The sequence below is a fragment of the Varanus komodoensis genome, unplaced genomic scaffold, assembly GCF_004798865.1.
Source record: "Varanus komodoensis strain SLA01 unplaced genomic scaffold, ASM479886v1 scaffold1, whole genome shotgun sequence".
Classification (NCBI taxonomy): Eukaryota; Metazoa; Chordata; class Lepidosauria; order Squamata; family Varanidae; genus Varanus; species Varanus komodoensis.
This window is the reverse complement of record NW_025335268.1, coordinates 129,077,821-129,095,488: the sequence shown is the minus strand read 5'-3', so window position 1 is coordinate 129,095,488 and position 17,668 is coordinate 129,077,821. Positions and strand designations below refer to the sequence as shown.

The 17,668-nt window shown below is 41.5% G+C and overlaps 1 protein-coding gene across 7 annotated transcripts in view; it reads right to left on the bottom strand.

The window, feature by feature from the left end:
* Positions 1-17,668, bottom strand: part of NFASC (neurofascin) — a 206,407-nt gene that overhangs the window by 103,735 nt on the left and 85,004 nt on the right. For 3 of the 7 annotated variants that reach the window (XM_044445748.1, XM_044445768.1, XM_044445759.1), the window contains exons 3-5: positions 16,067-16,254; positions 2,883-2,988; positions 1,941-2,137 (exon numbers count right to left, since the gene is read on the bottom strand). In XM_044445748.1, the coding sequence (XP_044301683.1) occupies positions 1,941-2,137; positions 2,883-2,988; positions 16,067-16,160 (397 nt within the window). In that variant the 5' untranslated portion in view covers positions 16,161-16,254. Of the gene's footprint in view, positions 1-1,940; positions 2,138-2,882; positions 3,571-5,820; positions 5,839-16,066; positions 16,255-17,668 lie in introns of those variants that run through there. The other 4 variants (XM_044445731.1, XM_044445778.1, XM_044445739.1 and 1 more) reach the window with 2 other exon arrangements.

Below are 17,668 nucleotides of genomic sequence, written 5' to 3'. Positions count from 1 at the left end.
CTGACAGCTGAAATGAACAACAGGAGGAGGAGAAGCACACATTTTCACCTGAGAGATGCAAAGGGTTGTTTTGCATTAGCTTTCTAATTATTATAACTGTATACTTTGAAAGACAAAAAATAGCCATCCACAGAAAGGAGGAACAGCCAAGCTTTCAAAATTTCTATACCTCTACTAGTTGTGTGTAGAATTTTAGAATGCCTACTTCTTAAAGCTTCTTTGGCACTCTGAAATGTCATGTCATCCCTGCTAAATTGCCTCTTAGACATGCAGTTATTAAAAATATGGAAGATCTAATGGTGAAAGGTTGACTGACTCCATTTAGATGAAACCAAAATTAGGATAACTTCAGTGAGCATCTTTCATGATATGAGCACATTCCCATAGGTGCTATGTAGTAATAACATGTATGTCACAGAAAAAAAATAAAGTTGGCATAAAACATTTAGAACAAAAATTATGTGCAATTATCTTCCGTAATGACTGGTGCCAAACTATATGGGAAACTTACTGCACTAGATTTAATATTCTGGGCCACAATTTAAGGCATGTTTGGACAGAAGTAAGTCTTACATCTCCCAGCATCTCCAGCCAGCTCTATTGTTCTAATACTTCTTCCTACCTGAACATGTTATAGGATTTCATTATTTGCATTATTCTACATACTTGTCCATTTATTGATATCAAAATGTACTCCTTCTTTCTGCTAGTTAACACATCCACTGTTAACAAATGCCACTAGCCAACCACATTCACATGCAAATCCTAAAACAATATAATAGTTCTAATTTTCAGTCTGAGACCTTCTTTAAGTCAGGTTTATTTATTTTATTTATTTATTACAGACATTTATATCCTGTCCTTCCGAAAAGCGCTTAGGATGGCTTACGCAATATAAAATTACAATAGTATAATAGTAAAACCTCAATTATGAAAACAATATAAAACAACACATCATAAACTTAGAGAAAAGAAAAGGGAGGAAAAGAATAGAAAATTGTTCTGGCTTCCTCGGGGGAAAAAAGACAGCAACTGTGGAATGATTTATATTTGTTTATGAAAACATATCTGATGGCCAGACAGTTTGGTTCAGAGCTAAGGAGAGGATGCCAGCTCCTCAATATACCGCAGGGAGTCACCTTCAAAGACTCCTCCAGGAAACCTCCGGAAAATACAATTATTAAAGGGGAGAAAAGCCACCACCTCAAAAAACAAACAAAAAAAAACTTATCCTCAAACAAAAACAAAACCCCAGCCATATTCAGTTTCTAAACAACTTGGAACGATCAGTTCAAGAAACATAAGCATCATGAATAACAAACTCCTGCTTAAAAAAACAAGCAAACAATGGTTTTTCAAGTTGTTACTTCGAAACATAACTGCAGCTCATTTGCATCAATTTTGAAAACCTCATATATTGCTAGAAGTGCTCTTCTGTCTCTAGCACTACCCCACACAGTACCAATTCCCAGGTAGGACTGTATGAGAATTTTGTTTCTGCTGAGAACACATGCCAGCAGTCCATTTGCCAGCTTGAATGCAAACAGGGGAAAATGTCTACCAAAAGTGGTCACAAATGCTCGAACATGCGCTCATGTTGCACAGTTTTCCCTGTTAGAATTGCACTAAGATTCCAAATTTGGGTAAATTTTAGACTCAAACTCATTTTAATCTATGGGGAAATTTGTGCAACTTTGGAGATTTTTGCGCAACTTCCACAGTTGATTCTTGCACTATTTTCTCATTCACACAAAATGAGCAGTGCTTGCAAATCTGAACAGAAATGATGCACAAGCTGAAGTTTGATGAATCTTGCTAAGTTCAAACAACAGGTGTCCACCCATCTCTATTCCCAAGGACAGAAAATACGAGCAAACCACACACACTGTCTAGAAGTCTATAAACAGTATCATTCCAAAGCGCACTGCTGTTATACTCACTTGAAACCTGTAGGAATATTTTGTTGGAGATGGCTGTTCCCAAGTCGTTCCGAGCAAAACACTGATATTCCCCCTCATAATCCTCCGGCCGACCACCACTGCGGAAGTCAACAGCCAGTGTACCCGACCAATGCTTCATGCTTACTCTTGGGTCCTTGGCGATGTTGAAAAATTTCCCATTTCGTGTCCATGAAAATCTGTGAAACATATTTACACCAGAGAGACAATGACCTTGTCTGCCTAGGAAGAGCTTCATGGTTTACAGATTATTTGAGTTCCATTTACTCTCCATGCATTAATGAGATGGGTTCCTACATTCTATATGCTGGGAGAAGCATAACTTTAAGCATAATGTAGCAGCAAATGTAGGATTCTATCTCTCATTTTATCAGAGGGAATAAAGGGGTTGAAATATTTATGTGGATTTTACTGGAATAACCATTACATGGTACATTTAGGTCACACCACAAGGCACTCAGCTATAGTGGCTGAAACAGAAGCTTTATGATACAACTTCCCTTGATTGTTGCAGAGAAAACTGGGTGAGGGCTTAATTTCAACCGTCCAATGCACTTGACTGGACACAATCAATAAATTAGGAATTACCTCCAAACCATTTCATAAAAATGACTGCATGTTTAAAGATGGTGCATGCTGGGGAAACTGGGACCCTGTGGATGTCTGGGAGGCTTCTACCCTCATCAGTCCAACATGACCAATGGGGGGGGTACCACATTGTTTTCTACGAATACCTGGGGTACCATACTTTCCCCACCAGTTTACAGTCATCATGAAGAAGCAGCCAATATAGCCACACTGTGATGAGGGCTGTGGTGCCACACAGCCAGGTCTGGGCTTGTTCACCTCATTGATGATAAGCACTGAGCTCTGTGGAGAACGGATGGGGTGGAAGCATAACAAATGAATTAGAACTGCACTCACATGGGATTGGGGTTGCCTTTTGCTTCACATTCAATGAATATATTATCCCTTGGATCTACAATATAATCCTTCACAGACTGTTTTGTGATAGTGGGGGGTTGAGGCACTGCAAAGCATACACAAGAGAGAGAGAGAGAGAGAGAATAAGGGGAAAATGAAGCCATTTCTACATATTGCCATTTGAAGTAATACAGGTTTAAGCATAAGGGCTCTTTTCTGATGTGACCGATGCCTCTTCTGCATTGTCTCATGAACTGTACAAGCCACAAGGACTCTCCAGAAGAAAAATTAGGAACTCCACAGGCCCTTCTGTTCTAAAGAAGTTCAAGGCTATGGTACTTGCATCAGTTATCAACAGACTCCTTTTGCCCTCATGCCTGTGAGAGGCATGGAGCTCAATCCACAGGAAGGTTCATTCCACTGTGCAAGCCCCATTTAAGTGAATAGGAGCTGGGCAAAGGGGCGGGGGACATACACCTCCCCATGGATTCTGCCCAGATTGCGGCTGTGAAATAAGGAGGCGCTCTGTCCTCACTGAAGTTACTTCGCTCACATAGCTGTTTGCACATACACTAGCAAGGCTTTCCTTTCATGGTGAAGGAAGAGATCTTTCCTTATACAAAGCCAAACAGTCACAGGCAGAATAGGAACACTGGTGAGGCTGGCAGCATAAACTGATACAGCGGGAGTGCCAAGAGAATCCTGGATCAAACCCCACCCCCACCCCGCAGAGAAAAGGCAGGAAATAATAGTGCTTCTGAAAACAGATAGCTGCAGATGGCAATAAGAATGAGAAGATCCGGCCAGTATCTGGCTTTTTTGTGCTCGCTGGACTTTGGCCCCGGGCAGGAAGCAAGCTGAGCAGAGCTTGAGAGTGCAAGTATTAGGAACGCTAGCAGTTCTCTGTGCAAAGTACACAGTCCTTTGTGCAAGTCACACAAGATGAAGCAGCACTCTCCTTGCACAGTGAGTGCAAGAGCAGTGGGTGGCATGCATGCAAGTCGGACTAGCAGATGCATTTAGACTTGCTTCTTGCCGGACACCCCTATGAAGGCTCAGTGGACGAGAGAGAGAGAGAGGAAATTGGTGGGAGACTGGGGAGCCCAGTTGATCAGGTCTGACAGATTCCCACCCCCAAACTGGGTTCCTCACAAATTGCTATGTGCCTTAAGCAAAGAGGCAAGGTACACCCTCCAGGAAAAGTCAAAGACATATATTGTGAAGAGAGACACATGATGTTGCTTGCACATCATCAGCCCCATTTCAAAGCTGAGGAATACTGAGGCACGCAGACTAAGAATTAGCAGAAGAAGTGTCAAGAAATCCATGACAGAGAATGCTTAAGCAGAAAGAATAATTAGGGTCCAATCTTACACACGTTTAAACAGATTTTTTTCGTTTAATCATGCATAAGATTGTACTTTCAGTAATACAGATTTAGTTTGACTTTAAGGAGAGTACTTTCCTAGCTCAGGAACTGAAACAGCCTCCTTCTCACACACTTAGAATTTAAATAAGTTGTTTCCAAACAAATGTTTCACCCTAGATTTTAACTGTATCTGTTGACACTACTTACTTGCTGTTCCACAAGAACATGACTAATCCTGACCCTCATTGTCACTTCTTGCAGCAGTTCAGTTCACAAAGTAACAACCCCACCTACTCTCCTTTAAAGTTCTTACCCACATAGTGCAGAATCCCCTTTTTTTCTTTTTTGCTGCTTTGAAAAAAAAGTTCATTTTTGAATGAAGGATTTGTAGTGGCACATGCAGGGCCGCACCACCCTGCCACTCCTCGCCTCAGCTCTTCCATCCCTCACCCCTGCAAAGTTCAGCGGATGCTCTGGATGGCTTTCCCCGTTCCTCCCCAGGCATAAGGGGTCCAGGAAAAGCAGAGAGAACCAACTAGTCAACATTAGAAGCATCTCATTTGCATTTAGCACTGAAGACTTTTCCAGCTGATGTTCAGAGGGGTGGGGAAGCAGCAGTAGTATTTATATGACTCCGCTTGACACAGTTCACACATAATAGCAATCCAGATTTCAACAATGCTGTGTTGTACTATGCATATGGCAGCATTTTTGCTCATGCTCATTGATTACTCCAACTAAACAACCAGAAACTCTGGTACGATCCTCTATTGATGAACCAAAGAAACAATGCAACAAACTGTGGATCCTTTCTCTGACTTTCTCGGGGGACAGACAAGCCAGAGTTCCTCATCCCCACAGACTTTTTAAAGTTTAGTTTGCTTGTTCATATTCCTGAGCATGAGCATCTTTTTTGCACACTCAAAAACGGTGGTGCCAAAGTGCACACTTCCCTCATGGAATAAAGTGCAAAAAAATTGTGGTTGGGGGTGGGGGGAGTTCATCCTTGTAGAACTGTTCAATTACAAGTGCAAACACAAGTGCAGGACATTTGCAAACATTTTCCGAGAGCTGTGCTCCTGCTCATATTTACATTTGTGGTGCAAAAAAGGACTTGTTTGCATTGTGGTGCAAAAAAGGACTTGTGAACAGGAACAAAATTCTTGAATGTCCTTAAAGGGTCCCACTTGCAGCACAAATGGTGGTGTGGCATGCACCACAATTCTGCTGTCTTCACTACTTCAAAGAGCATGGATAGTTGTGATGTGCAAACCAGGCTGGTGCCTTTGGGACTAACATAGTGAATATCATTTGCTGCTACAAGAAAAATGTATCACTTCCTTTACTTTGGTTCTGTATACTATCATCTAGCTATGAGCTATAAGTTCAAGGTGCAAAAAAGATAAACTGCTCTTTCTTGAAAGATCTTTCTCAGCGTCAGGGACCATGAACCATACAAGTGGCGCTGCTCCTGCAGCCCCAGGGCAAGGTACAGATTTCGTCTGCTCCTTTTTTCAGACATGAACTACTTCAGGGGAGAGGGGGAACAGGTGGGGAAGTAGGACTTACATGTATCTTGAATACTTGCTGTTAATTCGAAGGTGTAAGCATAATAATAAAAAGAGAGAGAGAAACATGTAGGGTTAATTGAAAACATTTTAGTTCTAATATTAAATGTCTAAAGGGTTAAAACAAAACACAAATTTTAATGGTTATTATTATTATTATTAGCCTCAGAATGCTCCTCTGGGCTCCTGTGAAGAAGCGTTAGGTGAAATAACAATGGGAAAAATACGATTGCAAAAAGGTAAATAAAAGTATGCAGTTTGCAAATATTGTTGGCAACAAAGACCATTCTTTGGCAACAAAGTCATTCAAGCCTTTAAAGAGGCTGTTCTCTCTAATGTACACATCTTCCTTTCTGCCTTCCTCAACCTGATGCTCTCCATTTATGCTGGATTCTAACATCCATCACGCCCAGTCAGCTTAGGACTGCTTTAACACATGGAATGATTTGCCTAGACAAGATAAACTTGCAAGTTTTACATGTGTAATTTAAGCCCATTCCTTAAAAAAAAATTCAAGTTCATGTATGGTTCAAGGATACACAGACTGAGGGCTACTCCAAAGTTTTGTGGAGGCAAAGAATGTAAAGTATTCTGGTAGACCAAAACCTGAGCAAAAGTAATCATTCTGCTCTCCTTTTTCCTTATTTGAACTGTAGCTTTCAGTGCCTCTGTTTTCAGAGTATAATCTCCATATGCCCAGCCAAGACATAAAACAAAAACAACACCCACATCAAATAGAAGACTCTGTTAAAAGCTTATAACACTACAGATCAACAGTAAATGTTACATATGACGTTTCATTCTCCATTTGTGAAATCAGAAGTAATATTTTATATTCAAACTAACACAAGGATAGAGAGATTTTTTCCTTATTAATCCTTGCTAGTACAAAAGAAAAGCAAAAGCAAAATGTATCTTTTGTTTGAAGCATATTCATCTTCTACATAGACTTAACTGATAGCCAAAGGCTTTTCATAAAGGATACATAACTCAGGTAGGTCCAAACATCCTAACACTGGCTGCAGGAAGCTCACAGAGAGGAACAAATACAACCACTACACTCTTATTTGTCCCCAGCCTCTACTTATCCGTGCTGTAGTGTCTAGTCATGGAGGATCCATTCAACTTGTCATTACTAATGTTCATTGAAAGAGCTATTTTCATCTAGCTCTTTCTAAAATCCATGGGCCATACCCAGTAAAGATGCTGCTTCCCAGCCAATTCATTTCCAGTGGCACCTTCCTCCACTTCCATTGTGGAAGTGGCACTCACCATTCATGCAACGGAAATTTAATATTTCTAGAGGAAGCCCTGGGATGAGTTTCTGAACTGGGACAGGTCAGCAGAGCTCGCTTATGTGACTTCCACTGTTGTGTTGTCCCTTTCAAAGTGTTCATAACATACAAGATGAAGAAAGCAGAATTTTCACCGGGAGCATGGTGCGTGGGATGGGAAAAGAGTTCACCTGTTTTTCCTACTCAAGCATCCAGACAAAAATCCAGTCCTCCATGTTATGAGCCCAGGAGGAAAGTTCCCAGGTTACACTATCTCAATGACTCAAAACCATTTAAAAGCAAGTTTACAGTAACATTCTGTGCATGTTCACACATACATAACCCCTAGAATGCTGACAGATGGGGCTTTTCTTGTAGTTATGGGCCATCAAGTCATCTCCACCTTTTAATGATGCCAGGAATGAAAGTCCTCCTGAATGTCCTATCCATGACAGCCCTGCTCAGCTCTTGTAAATGCAAAGCTGTGGCTTCTGAATGGGGCTTACTCTGAGATAAATGTGTACATGATGGTATCCTAAATTGCACTGGTCCTAATACAGTTATTTGGGGCTCACTTCTGCTCACTTTCACTTATTATGAAAGCTGTTAATTGATTCTAATTCTCTGCTCCCTGGGATTTAGTCAGTGACCAATCCACTTGTCTTTTTATCCTACAACTGCTCAGTTTTGTTAGGAAACTGCTATAAGTGAACAATATCTAGCAGGTTGCTTCTATGGCACATACTTGTTGACAACTGCAAAATTCCACAAGGTGGTAAGAGAAGGTTTGCTTTCTGGTCTTGTACTGTTCTTTGCACAAATCATCTTCTCTTTTCAGTTTTTTGTCATGTATGCAATGTGTATCATCAGTCTCTCCTAAGGATCTTTTTGTGTGAATACTCATAATACTGCAGCTTGCTTTAGCAGCTGCAGCGTCCCCAAGATGATCAGAGGAAGTTTCCTAGCTAAGCAGCTCAGAATTAAGATCTGACACCCTGCTTTTGCCAGTAGAGATTTGCTCTAACTCACATCCTTGCACCTGTAGAAAACACTAATCTCCCTCAAGGGGGGTGGGCTTGTGGGGGTTCAGAAGCAGGAGGGCCCATTTGCTCCAGGAGCAGCAATTTGCACACTTATCATATACCCACAGCAGCTGTAGCTATTTATGTGCCACCTGCTCGACTTAGTAAAACCTGAAGCCTTTCAAGTTCTCAAATAGGAGTGATGAATTAATTAGTTGAGTCTCTGCTATGAACAATGGGGCAAGCACCAGAAGGCTAAGGGAGACTGAGCACTTTCTATGTTGAATAAAAGAAAGATTAAAAATCCAATTCCCAGGCAGCTTGTGTGAAGGAGAAGGCGACTCCAGAGCCTGATGGCACCAGAAGGAAAGAGAGAAAGAAAAACCTTTGAAATGGGCCCAGCTGGATGAGGCAGATGTTTATCAGATCCCTTAATACTTCCCATTGATTTGGGACACCCCACTTTCCTATTTCATCCTGTTACAAGATCCTGGGATAACAACATTTTCATTTAAGCAAGACTTCATTAGATTCGTCGGGTTACCTTAACAAAAGCAGACACACTGAGTAGCTGCTCTGATATCTCCTTGCTGCAGGACTTGCTCAGCTGTCCAAATGTTACAAGCTGGCATATAGGGCAATCCTAAACATGTTTACGCAGAAGCAGGTTCTGCATTTTCATTTCCTCTCTTGTACACATGCTCGAGATTACTACCTCAGCACTTGAAATGAGTTAGTGCTGCTGTGTGGGGTGGGGTATGGGAAGGTAGGCAAACCAGGTGTGTTGTCAACACAGCTGGACACCAGGCAGGTGTAGGTTGCAGTACCGGGACAGCAAGGAGATGGCTGGGTGTTGCAAGGTACCCGAGCACTAATACACAGGGCCAAGATGTGATAATATGGGCCAAGTATTGAACACAGCCAACAGGAAAGGTCTGGAATTGATGCACACTGCCAAAGAAAAATTAAAATTAAATAAAACACTTTGCCACTTCCTAACTTACAACAAGGAGCTCATTACATACACCTCCTGCCCCCAGCAGAGTATCGTGGTAATCAGGCAGCTAATATCAAAGTACTAACTATGCCCTTGACGGAAGGTGCTTTAGAAATGCAAAGCATTGTTTTAAAAGCACTGCAACCTTTAGAGTAACTAGAATACTGAGTATGCTTTTAAAAACAACAAAACACCTTTCTGTGGTCATATTACACTTGCTAAGACAATATGGTTCATTCTTCCTTTCAGTGGAAGGAACAGCACCACAGGAAGTTCTTTTAGAAATCACTTGTGTTCGAGTTCACTACTCCTACTTTCCTTTCAAGTGGCTCACATATCAGAACAAGAGCCTGTGCCCAAGCTGCAAAAACCTTCAGTGTTTCAGCAATGAAGCTCAGTGTAAGTTTGACTACAGCAAAGAGTTCTTTCAACAAAATCCACATGATCTAAGCCATTAAGGGATTCTTAATAGTTCAATCATCTGCATATTTACTAAGAAGTTAGCAGACTTCCCCAATTTCACACCCTCCAGGTATGTTGGGCTACAACTCCCATCATTCTGACCCTGCATGGTAGTTAGGATGATTGGAGTTGTAGTACAAAGCACCTGGAAGGTGCCCAGTTGCAGAAGGCTGGTGCATAGGACAGCATCCGAAAGAACTCCATCCAATTTTAGACTCAAATCCCCAGCAATCCATGGAATATTTAAAAATCCCCCTTTAGAGATACTTGCTTAGCTCAGTTTGAAGCAATATTCGAGTCTAGATCTAAGGTAACTTCACCAACAAAAAGAGGAAAACAAACCAATCTAAAATACTTAGTGCAAGAAAAAGTAAGAATCAATTTCAGACTCTTAGGAAGTTTTTTTTCCTTCATCAAAAGATGTTCTCTAAAACTATGCATAACTGGTGCTCAATTCCAAACTGAAGTGAGTTTTCCCATCACTATATAGAACTTGACTTTCACATCTAGAGCCGAAACTCAGCTCTTTTTAAAGGCTCATGATGTAACAGCCTAGCAGAAGTTAGGATGAAGATCTCAGTGGGTAATCTGGGAAAATTCAGTCAAGAACTTGAGTTCACAGAAAGTAGGCATGTTGTAATGCAAGAAATCATGACATAAAATGCCAAGCTGCGCATTGATTAAAAGCTCCCAATCGTCAAACAATATAGATGTAAGGCTCAGAAAGCTGAAAGCAAATCTATATTCTGTTAAAGTGTCATGACCTGAGGCAACCGTTACTTTCAGAAACCAGGTTTGTGATGTTTACTTTACAGAGCATTCCTGGCTTAATTACAGGTGAATGGCTGCTAATCGGACATTTGCTCCTGACAGGTTCAAATCTGGCTCTCAAGTGGGTGCTGCACCTGAAGGGGCATTTCTGCCCTGCCCCCTCTGATGACAACAGATCAAAGGAGACGCCCTTGACATGTCCTTTCTGCCTGAGACCTCCCTCCAGATCAAGTCTTCCAGCTGTGGAAGAGAGGCAGCACCACGCCCCCTCTGTGTTTGCTAGGAAGTGGGAGGCCTGGAAGAACACAATTCTCAGGTCTACGGTCTCACACAGCTAGGACTGACCCTACAGTGTCTTCTTCCAAGGTAGAATCAGCACCTGAGGCTATAATTTCATCAGTGCTCGGGCAAGGTTTCACATCAGCACTGCACAAGGGAATGCTTACACTAGTGCTTATGTTACTTGTGAGGTAGGCTAGGCCAGCAGAGAGTGACTGGTCTCAGGTCACTCAGCAAGCTTCATGGATGAGTGGGATTTGAACCTGGGTCTCTCCAGTGCTACTCAGACATGCTAACTACTATGACACACCTAGAAGTCAGGTAAAATAATTTCTGCATGTCAGTGTATTTACCCTGGAAGCATATTGCATGATATAGCTCATCCCACGGATCACATGGAGAACTTCCATGATGCCACCACGGACTGCCTGGAATCTCTAGAGGTGGGATGGGGACCTTCCACATGATGTGGAGGACCTGTGCAATGCCCTTTAGAAACCTTGGGATGTGAGCTGTGTAAAATGTAAGGGGCACGGGGTGGGGAGAAAGGAAAGTGGGATGCCTCATTGGAAAAAATCACCTGATGCCAGAAGGAGAATGAGGACAAAAGAGGGCAACAGAAGGATGACTCAGAACTGCATAGAAGGAAGTCCAGGCAAAGCAACAGCAGAAGAAGAGAAAGAACAACCTTACGCCATTTAGAAGTGGCATAACTGGGCAGCAGCAAGAGTCAAAAAATGGTGAAAGTGAGTGCCAGGCTCCCATAACAGCAACACTCCATTTGTAACTACCTGTGGCTTAGAAGTAGAACTATATGAACCAAATCAAAGAACCATATTTGTTATTAATTAATGCTGCTACTTACTGAAAATTCTAAAGATAAAAGATATTGTTATATATTTGTTTGCCTCTTGAGCAAATAAAAAGCTGAGGTACTGTGGCCATAGCATTAAAAAGCATTTGCACACAGAAGCTGCTTCAGCTTATCTCCCCATAGCTGGTGTAAAGAGTGGGCCAATTTTAGGGAAAAACTCATGGCTTAAACGTTTAATTCCTATCAGCTCATTGATAATTCAATGCCTGACATCAGTACGAAGAAACCCATTATCAGTGGTCTTATTCAGACTTGCTACCTAAGCCAAGTTGTGCAATCCTGACCTAAAATACGCAGGGAGGTTAAGCTGTTAGAATTAAAACATTTCAATCCCAGCTGCTTGTTTTGGGGGCAAGCAGTATGCATATGAAAGTTTGCAAATCACATGGGAGACAATGCCAGGTAAAGTAGGTAAAGATCTATGAAGTCAACAGGACTACTCCTGAGTGAGTTTGCATGGGTAAACCTTTTTATAATTTGGGGTATTTATTGAGCATGTTTCTCAAAGTATCTTTGCTGCAGATCCCATCACGAGGCATGGGCAAATCAGTGGAGCTTAATATAGTTCAGGTTCTCTGATTTTCACCTTAAAGTTTTCTCATTTTCATTCCCAGTTGTGGGTTTTGTTGTGGTAGCTGTTGTCTAAATGGAAAAAGTATACATCTAGATATACATTTTTAAAATGCCACTCTCTCAGTGACTGAAGTGTGAAAATGTGAATTTCACCCAAATGTAGGCACTGTTCCAGATGCAAACACAAGCTTGGGAATATGCAAGGACTTTGCAAAACATCTGTTTACATTTAGGGGTGGAATGGGGCAAATTCTGGTCTGAAACAAATCAAAATGTAATTGATGATAGCATTCTCTTTACAGACATTGTGTGCATTCCCCTCCATATATAAGCACATCTTAACCAACTGTATTCTCATGAATACAGAGGACAAGTGGAATAAATTGATCTTTTGGACAGGTTCTGTTGGTGACAGTGTCTCCCAACCTGAGCTCTAATTTCCAGGCCTTCATTCCAGCCTATTTGCAAAGATGTCAGGAGTACCACAGCTCAAAGTAATTAGGGGCACCTTATTACTGGCATGCTGCTCTGGATGTTTGCCTAGACACAAGCAATGCCAAGGTCTAGAATCCATTGCAGACTGAAGCCTTCAGTGACAGTTACTCTAAGAATGTGGCAAAACCTTCTGAATTGGTGCCTAGGATCTCATATCCTCTTCATGTGACCTTCAGAAAGTGCCACTGCTGCTTGACTGTGAGAAATGGATCTCAGACTCCCCTGCTGAACAGGGAGATCCTGAGGAGCAATCCACAATGCGCTCCCCATCTCTCTAACCTTCACCCAACAGAAGAAGCTGATGCCTATATGTAAAGTCTCTTTAAAAACCAATGCAGTATCTTTGAGTGGAGGCTTCTAGAAGTGCTCTCCAGACCCGTCTATAATTTTCTGCCAGTTGCCCTTCGTCATTGCTAGAGTAACTCGACAGCACCTTAGCAGCTCTATGACTTCTGTCCATGGTCCTGAAATTAACACAATGAGTTCCAGATGAGTTCCAGCTGCCTGCAATACACTGTATATTCCCACTGGAGTTATTGCCCAGAACTAATAACAGAAGCCCAGATGGTAAGGCAATGGACACACACACAGACCGCATATGTCATCACTTGCTCCAGGAGCAGTTTGCTGCCTTTCTGTGCTGCACAGTCCCATTCTCAGGACATGCAACAAGGAAAAGCAGAGCTAACTGGCGGTAACACCTAAGTGACAAACACTTTACTTTGTCACTGTGCATTCGAAAGGTAGAGGGCTGTGGTCTGAGGAAAGCAGCAAAGGCCAAAGGTTCCCTATACAGGTTCTAAAGAACACTCTTCAGCAAGTCCAACAAGTTGTAATAATCTAAGATACATTCCATAGTGGTATCTTGAGCTGTTGTATCTGTACATGATTGGCATGCATAAAACCGGTTAACTAACCCAGTGTGGTGAGGTGGTCAAGAGTGGAGGACCAGGACTAGGAGATCTGGATTCTCATCCCCAGTCAGCCATGGAGCCAACTGGGTGACTTTTGAGCCAGTCTCAGACTCTCAGCCCAACCTACCTCACAGGGTTGTTGTTTTGAGGATAATATTGAGAGGAGGAAGAGAATAATGTAAGTCTCCTTGCATTCCTTGAAAAAGGAAAAAAAGACAGGATATGAATATAATAATTAAATAAATTTTAAAAACCCATACACCATTCTGAAAGAATGTTTGCTGAGCTGCAAATATCAGGACAAGTATGAAAGAACAACTTCTTATATTACCTCAGGTTTTCATGAAAATAAATCAGAAGGGGTGTCCACAATGCCTATAAAATAATGCCACCAGTGAAGAAATCTGAGTAGCAGCAAAGATTCGAGGAATAATAATGCAAATATCCACATTTGATTGGGAGTGGGGTTATAGAGCTGTGACCATGAACATTTACCCATGATAGTCCTGCTGATTTCCTTCAGTTTTACTTGCTCCATCTGGGCTCTGTCACAGTGTGTCCCCTGCTGATTTGCAAATGTTCACATATACAAAAAGTTCTGCTCAAGAGAAGTACCTGGTAGCTGAAAGCAGAATATTGTTGCACTATGATGCGTCATTATGTATTCTGCAGTACATCATGAGAAAAAGTACAGGGGTGGGCAATGTATTGGCTGGGCTCTACCAGAAGAACGGTAAAGAGGTTACGAAGGTTAAATAGACAGTGTAGTGAACTTTCTCAGCATCCAAAAGCCAGGGCAGTTCAAGGGCACTGGGGAGAACAGCTTTTCCAGTTGTATGTAGGTAAGGGCTGCTTTTGCTGTGCTTATCCCATCTCTCAGGAATTGGGTTTACAGCTTGTGTGCCTACCTGCCCCCCACTGCCAAAGTTTGATGATACAATTGCAGAGAAAAAAAGTAAAGAACAATTAACTTTACAAAAGATCCATGATTAATGAGATACAAGTGATACGTGGTTCTGATGTATGACTCACAATACATGAGTATTATTTTTGCTTGGAGTCAGTACCTGTACATTTTTTTATGAATGCTTCTACCTAAAAAAAAAAAAACAGTTTAATCAATCTCTTGTCTACCAAGGAGAACTTTTCTGTATGATTTCTAAGGCAATGTCTTTCCTGTGTGATCTCTAAGGCTCTGCTAGAGTCTTAAAATCAGCAGCACAAAGAACTGAAAGAGCCTCACTTTTAGTAAGGGTACGACCATATTTTGGGTGATAATTAAAATTAGAATGATACAGCGATGCATAAAGGAATGCATATGTAGGGAACTTTTTCTAGAGGTCCATATTTCCTCAGTGGTGATCCATTTGGAGCTCAGCACTGTCCTTAGCAGGTAGGGAGAAAATCCTACCCACCAGGGTGAAACGAGGGGCTGAAACTTACTTCCACATAAACATGCATAGGACTATACTTCACAACTACGATTCTATGTGTACTTATCTGAGAGTAAGCACTATTCAACAGAGAGGTATTTATTCTGCATAAGAAACAGAGGCCTCTGTCCCTGGAAAAATGGCTGCTCCCAACACTGGCTGAGTGCTTTGCATACCAACTCTGACGGGGATGCCTCATGAAGCTGGAGACTGGCCAGGTCAGGAGGAGTGGCTGATCCTGCTGGCACAGTCCCTTTCTCTGGGCAGGAAGTGACATCAGGGGGTGTGGCCATGTTCAGTGATGTCATCCAGTTTGCAGAGGGGCAGTTTAGTTTCCCATCACAACATACTTCTGCACCTCTGATATATACTATAGAAAGTTATCATCTGGTAACTGATTGTCTGCATGGGTCTGATGTTCTTTCTGCAATTGCAGAAGGATCTGAAAGTGTTCGAATCAACAAGAACAAAACAGAGTTGCAAAGATCTACCATTTTTAGTTCAAATAATGCAATGCAACAGAGACTGGAGTAGCACGTTCCTCTGCAAATAGCTTTGATGGTCATACTGAAATTGGTTCTGATACTGTTTTCTCTTTTCCAGAATAGTTTGCCAGCTACTTCACTGCTAGATAGTCAAGATAGCAAGAATTTGGCCATTCTACACACATAAGCACAAAACAACAAAAGGTCCAATTCACATGATCAATACTATCCTTGATGTTGCTGTACATTGCAATTTGCCACACATGCATGAGCTGCCATGACAATCCTCAACAAACAGTGCGGTCAACAGAAAATATTATAGTCCTCATAACACATGGAAAATTGATTGGACCATTGAATAAGATGCACTTATTTGTACATCTTGAAAATGACCTGTTTCATTTTTAGACTATGTGAATTTGCTCTCATACTTTTCACAAGCCCCCCTTTCCCATGAATGTGAATACAGTCTTTAGTTCAAAGTACCATTTCTGATTTTCTGCTCAACTATTTGCTTTCTGGACATGAGCCATGAGAATCTAGGTAACTATCTGCAGAATACACAAACTTACTCAGGGCTGACATCTAGTTCTTTCTCTAACCATTAAAGCTCCTGACTTCCTAAAGATATTAATTGCAAAAGTGTGAAAATAAATCAGTAGACTCACGATCCCGAGGGACTTCAATGGCTCTGATGAGGTGATGAAGGTATAAAGCAAGCACCACTCCCATATAGGTTAGGAGATACCTTTGCATTACCATTTTGAATATTTGGCTAAGATCCTACGTCCCCAGTTTCTTCCAACAAGGCAAAGTGGTGTCTTACTACCGTAGTGCAGCAGGATACTTTGATTTACTGCAAAAAGTAATAAAAAAGAAAGAAAAGAGGAATTAATGACCTGCAATTAAGACTTACATATGCCTCATTCTTTTTTAACCATTTAGTGTTTTGTAACTTAGTAACTGTGAGAGACTCATCATATAGATTGGAGCTTGTGGACTTCTTCATAGCATTTAAAGAATGTTTTACTAGCTCTCATCAATTGGGATAATCTCCTCCATATTACCCCATTGTTTCTAAGTTACACGTTAATTTGTATGAGCCAGAAAAGTTCAGATTTTGAGATCCAGCATTTTAGATGATGACTGTGTTCTATCATGTAATTCTTCAGTTCTGTCATTTCAAGGTAAGTTTTTAGCGCAACTTTCAAGGCAATGTTTAGCACTTACTCATAGGTCACGCTTCAGTGGTTGTTCTTCCTCCACTGCCTCTCCAACACAAAAAAATCTCTTCCAGGGATCTAATGTTTTTGCAGTATTTTATAACTTGGATACAAAACAGGCCAATGCAACCAACACTTCCATGTACTGTGTAAACAAAACTATTGATTTAAACATGCATGCATCATTCACCACTGACATAAGGCAAGTTTATTGGGCATTTGTACCCCAATCCCGGAACAAGATGGTAGTCTGGGAGCTCTCATGGATCCATCATTGTTGCTTCAGTGGCTCAGAATGCCTTTAATCAGCTTAGGCTGAGATACCAAATACGAACCTACCTGGACAGAGATAGCCTTGCAATGGGAAGATGGGCATTGCAGTCCAACACATTATCTAGAGGTAAGAGGATAGTGAAGGCTACTACCAGTAGTTATTAGTTCAATTGCTTTATTCCACATTTCCTCTTTGTTGTTGTTGTTTTGTTTTTCCAGATGACACTCAACGTTCTATAGCTACTGAGAATGTTCAGTCCTCATCACTGAACTCTTTGGGATGTAGCTTTCCCTCTTATACATGCACACACACACGTGCACACACACCAATCACACTTCTGCAAACTTCGGGATCTTTTTAGCTTTCTCCCTCTTATTTACCAGTTTCCCCCATTTTGGATCCATTTCTGTCAGCAACACCACCTGAGTGCAGAAAAGCAAGTGCCCCCAAACCGATCTGCACTGTACCCTTCAGCCAGGCAGGTCGCAATAACTAAAAATAACAATTACTCTGCTACTATCTACATTATTATACAAGAGCATATGCTACCAGATTAATTAGTTTTTTGAGGAAGTGATGCCCAGATGCAATATCTCTTGGTAAGAGAAGCTTTTCTCTTTTTAACTCAGTTTCCCAGATGGATTGGGATGGGAAAGGTCAAACAAATTGCCTTGGGGGATGTGAAGGAAGGGGAAGAAGAGGGGGGGTTGGAGGAACCCCCCCCCCCACATTCTCTCTGCTTCAACATGAGGCACTTGTGTTGATTATTTCCC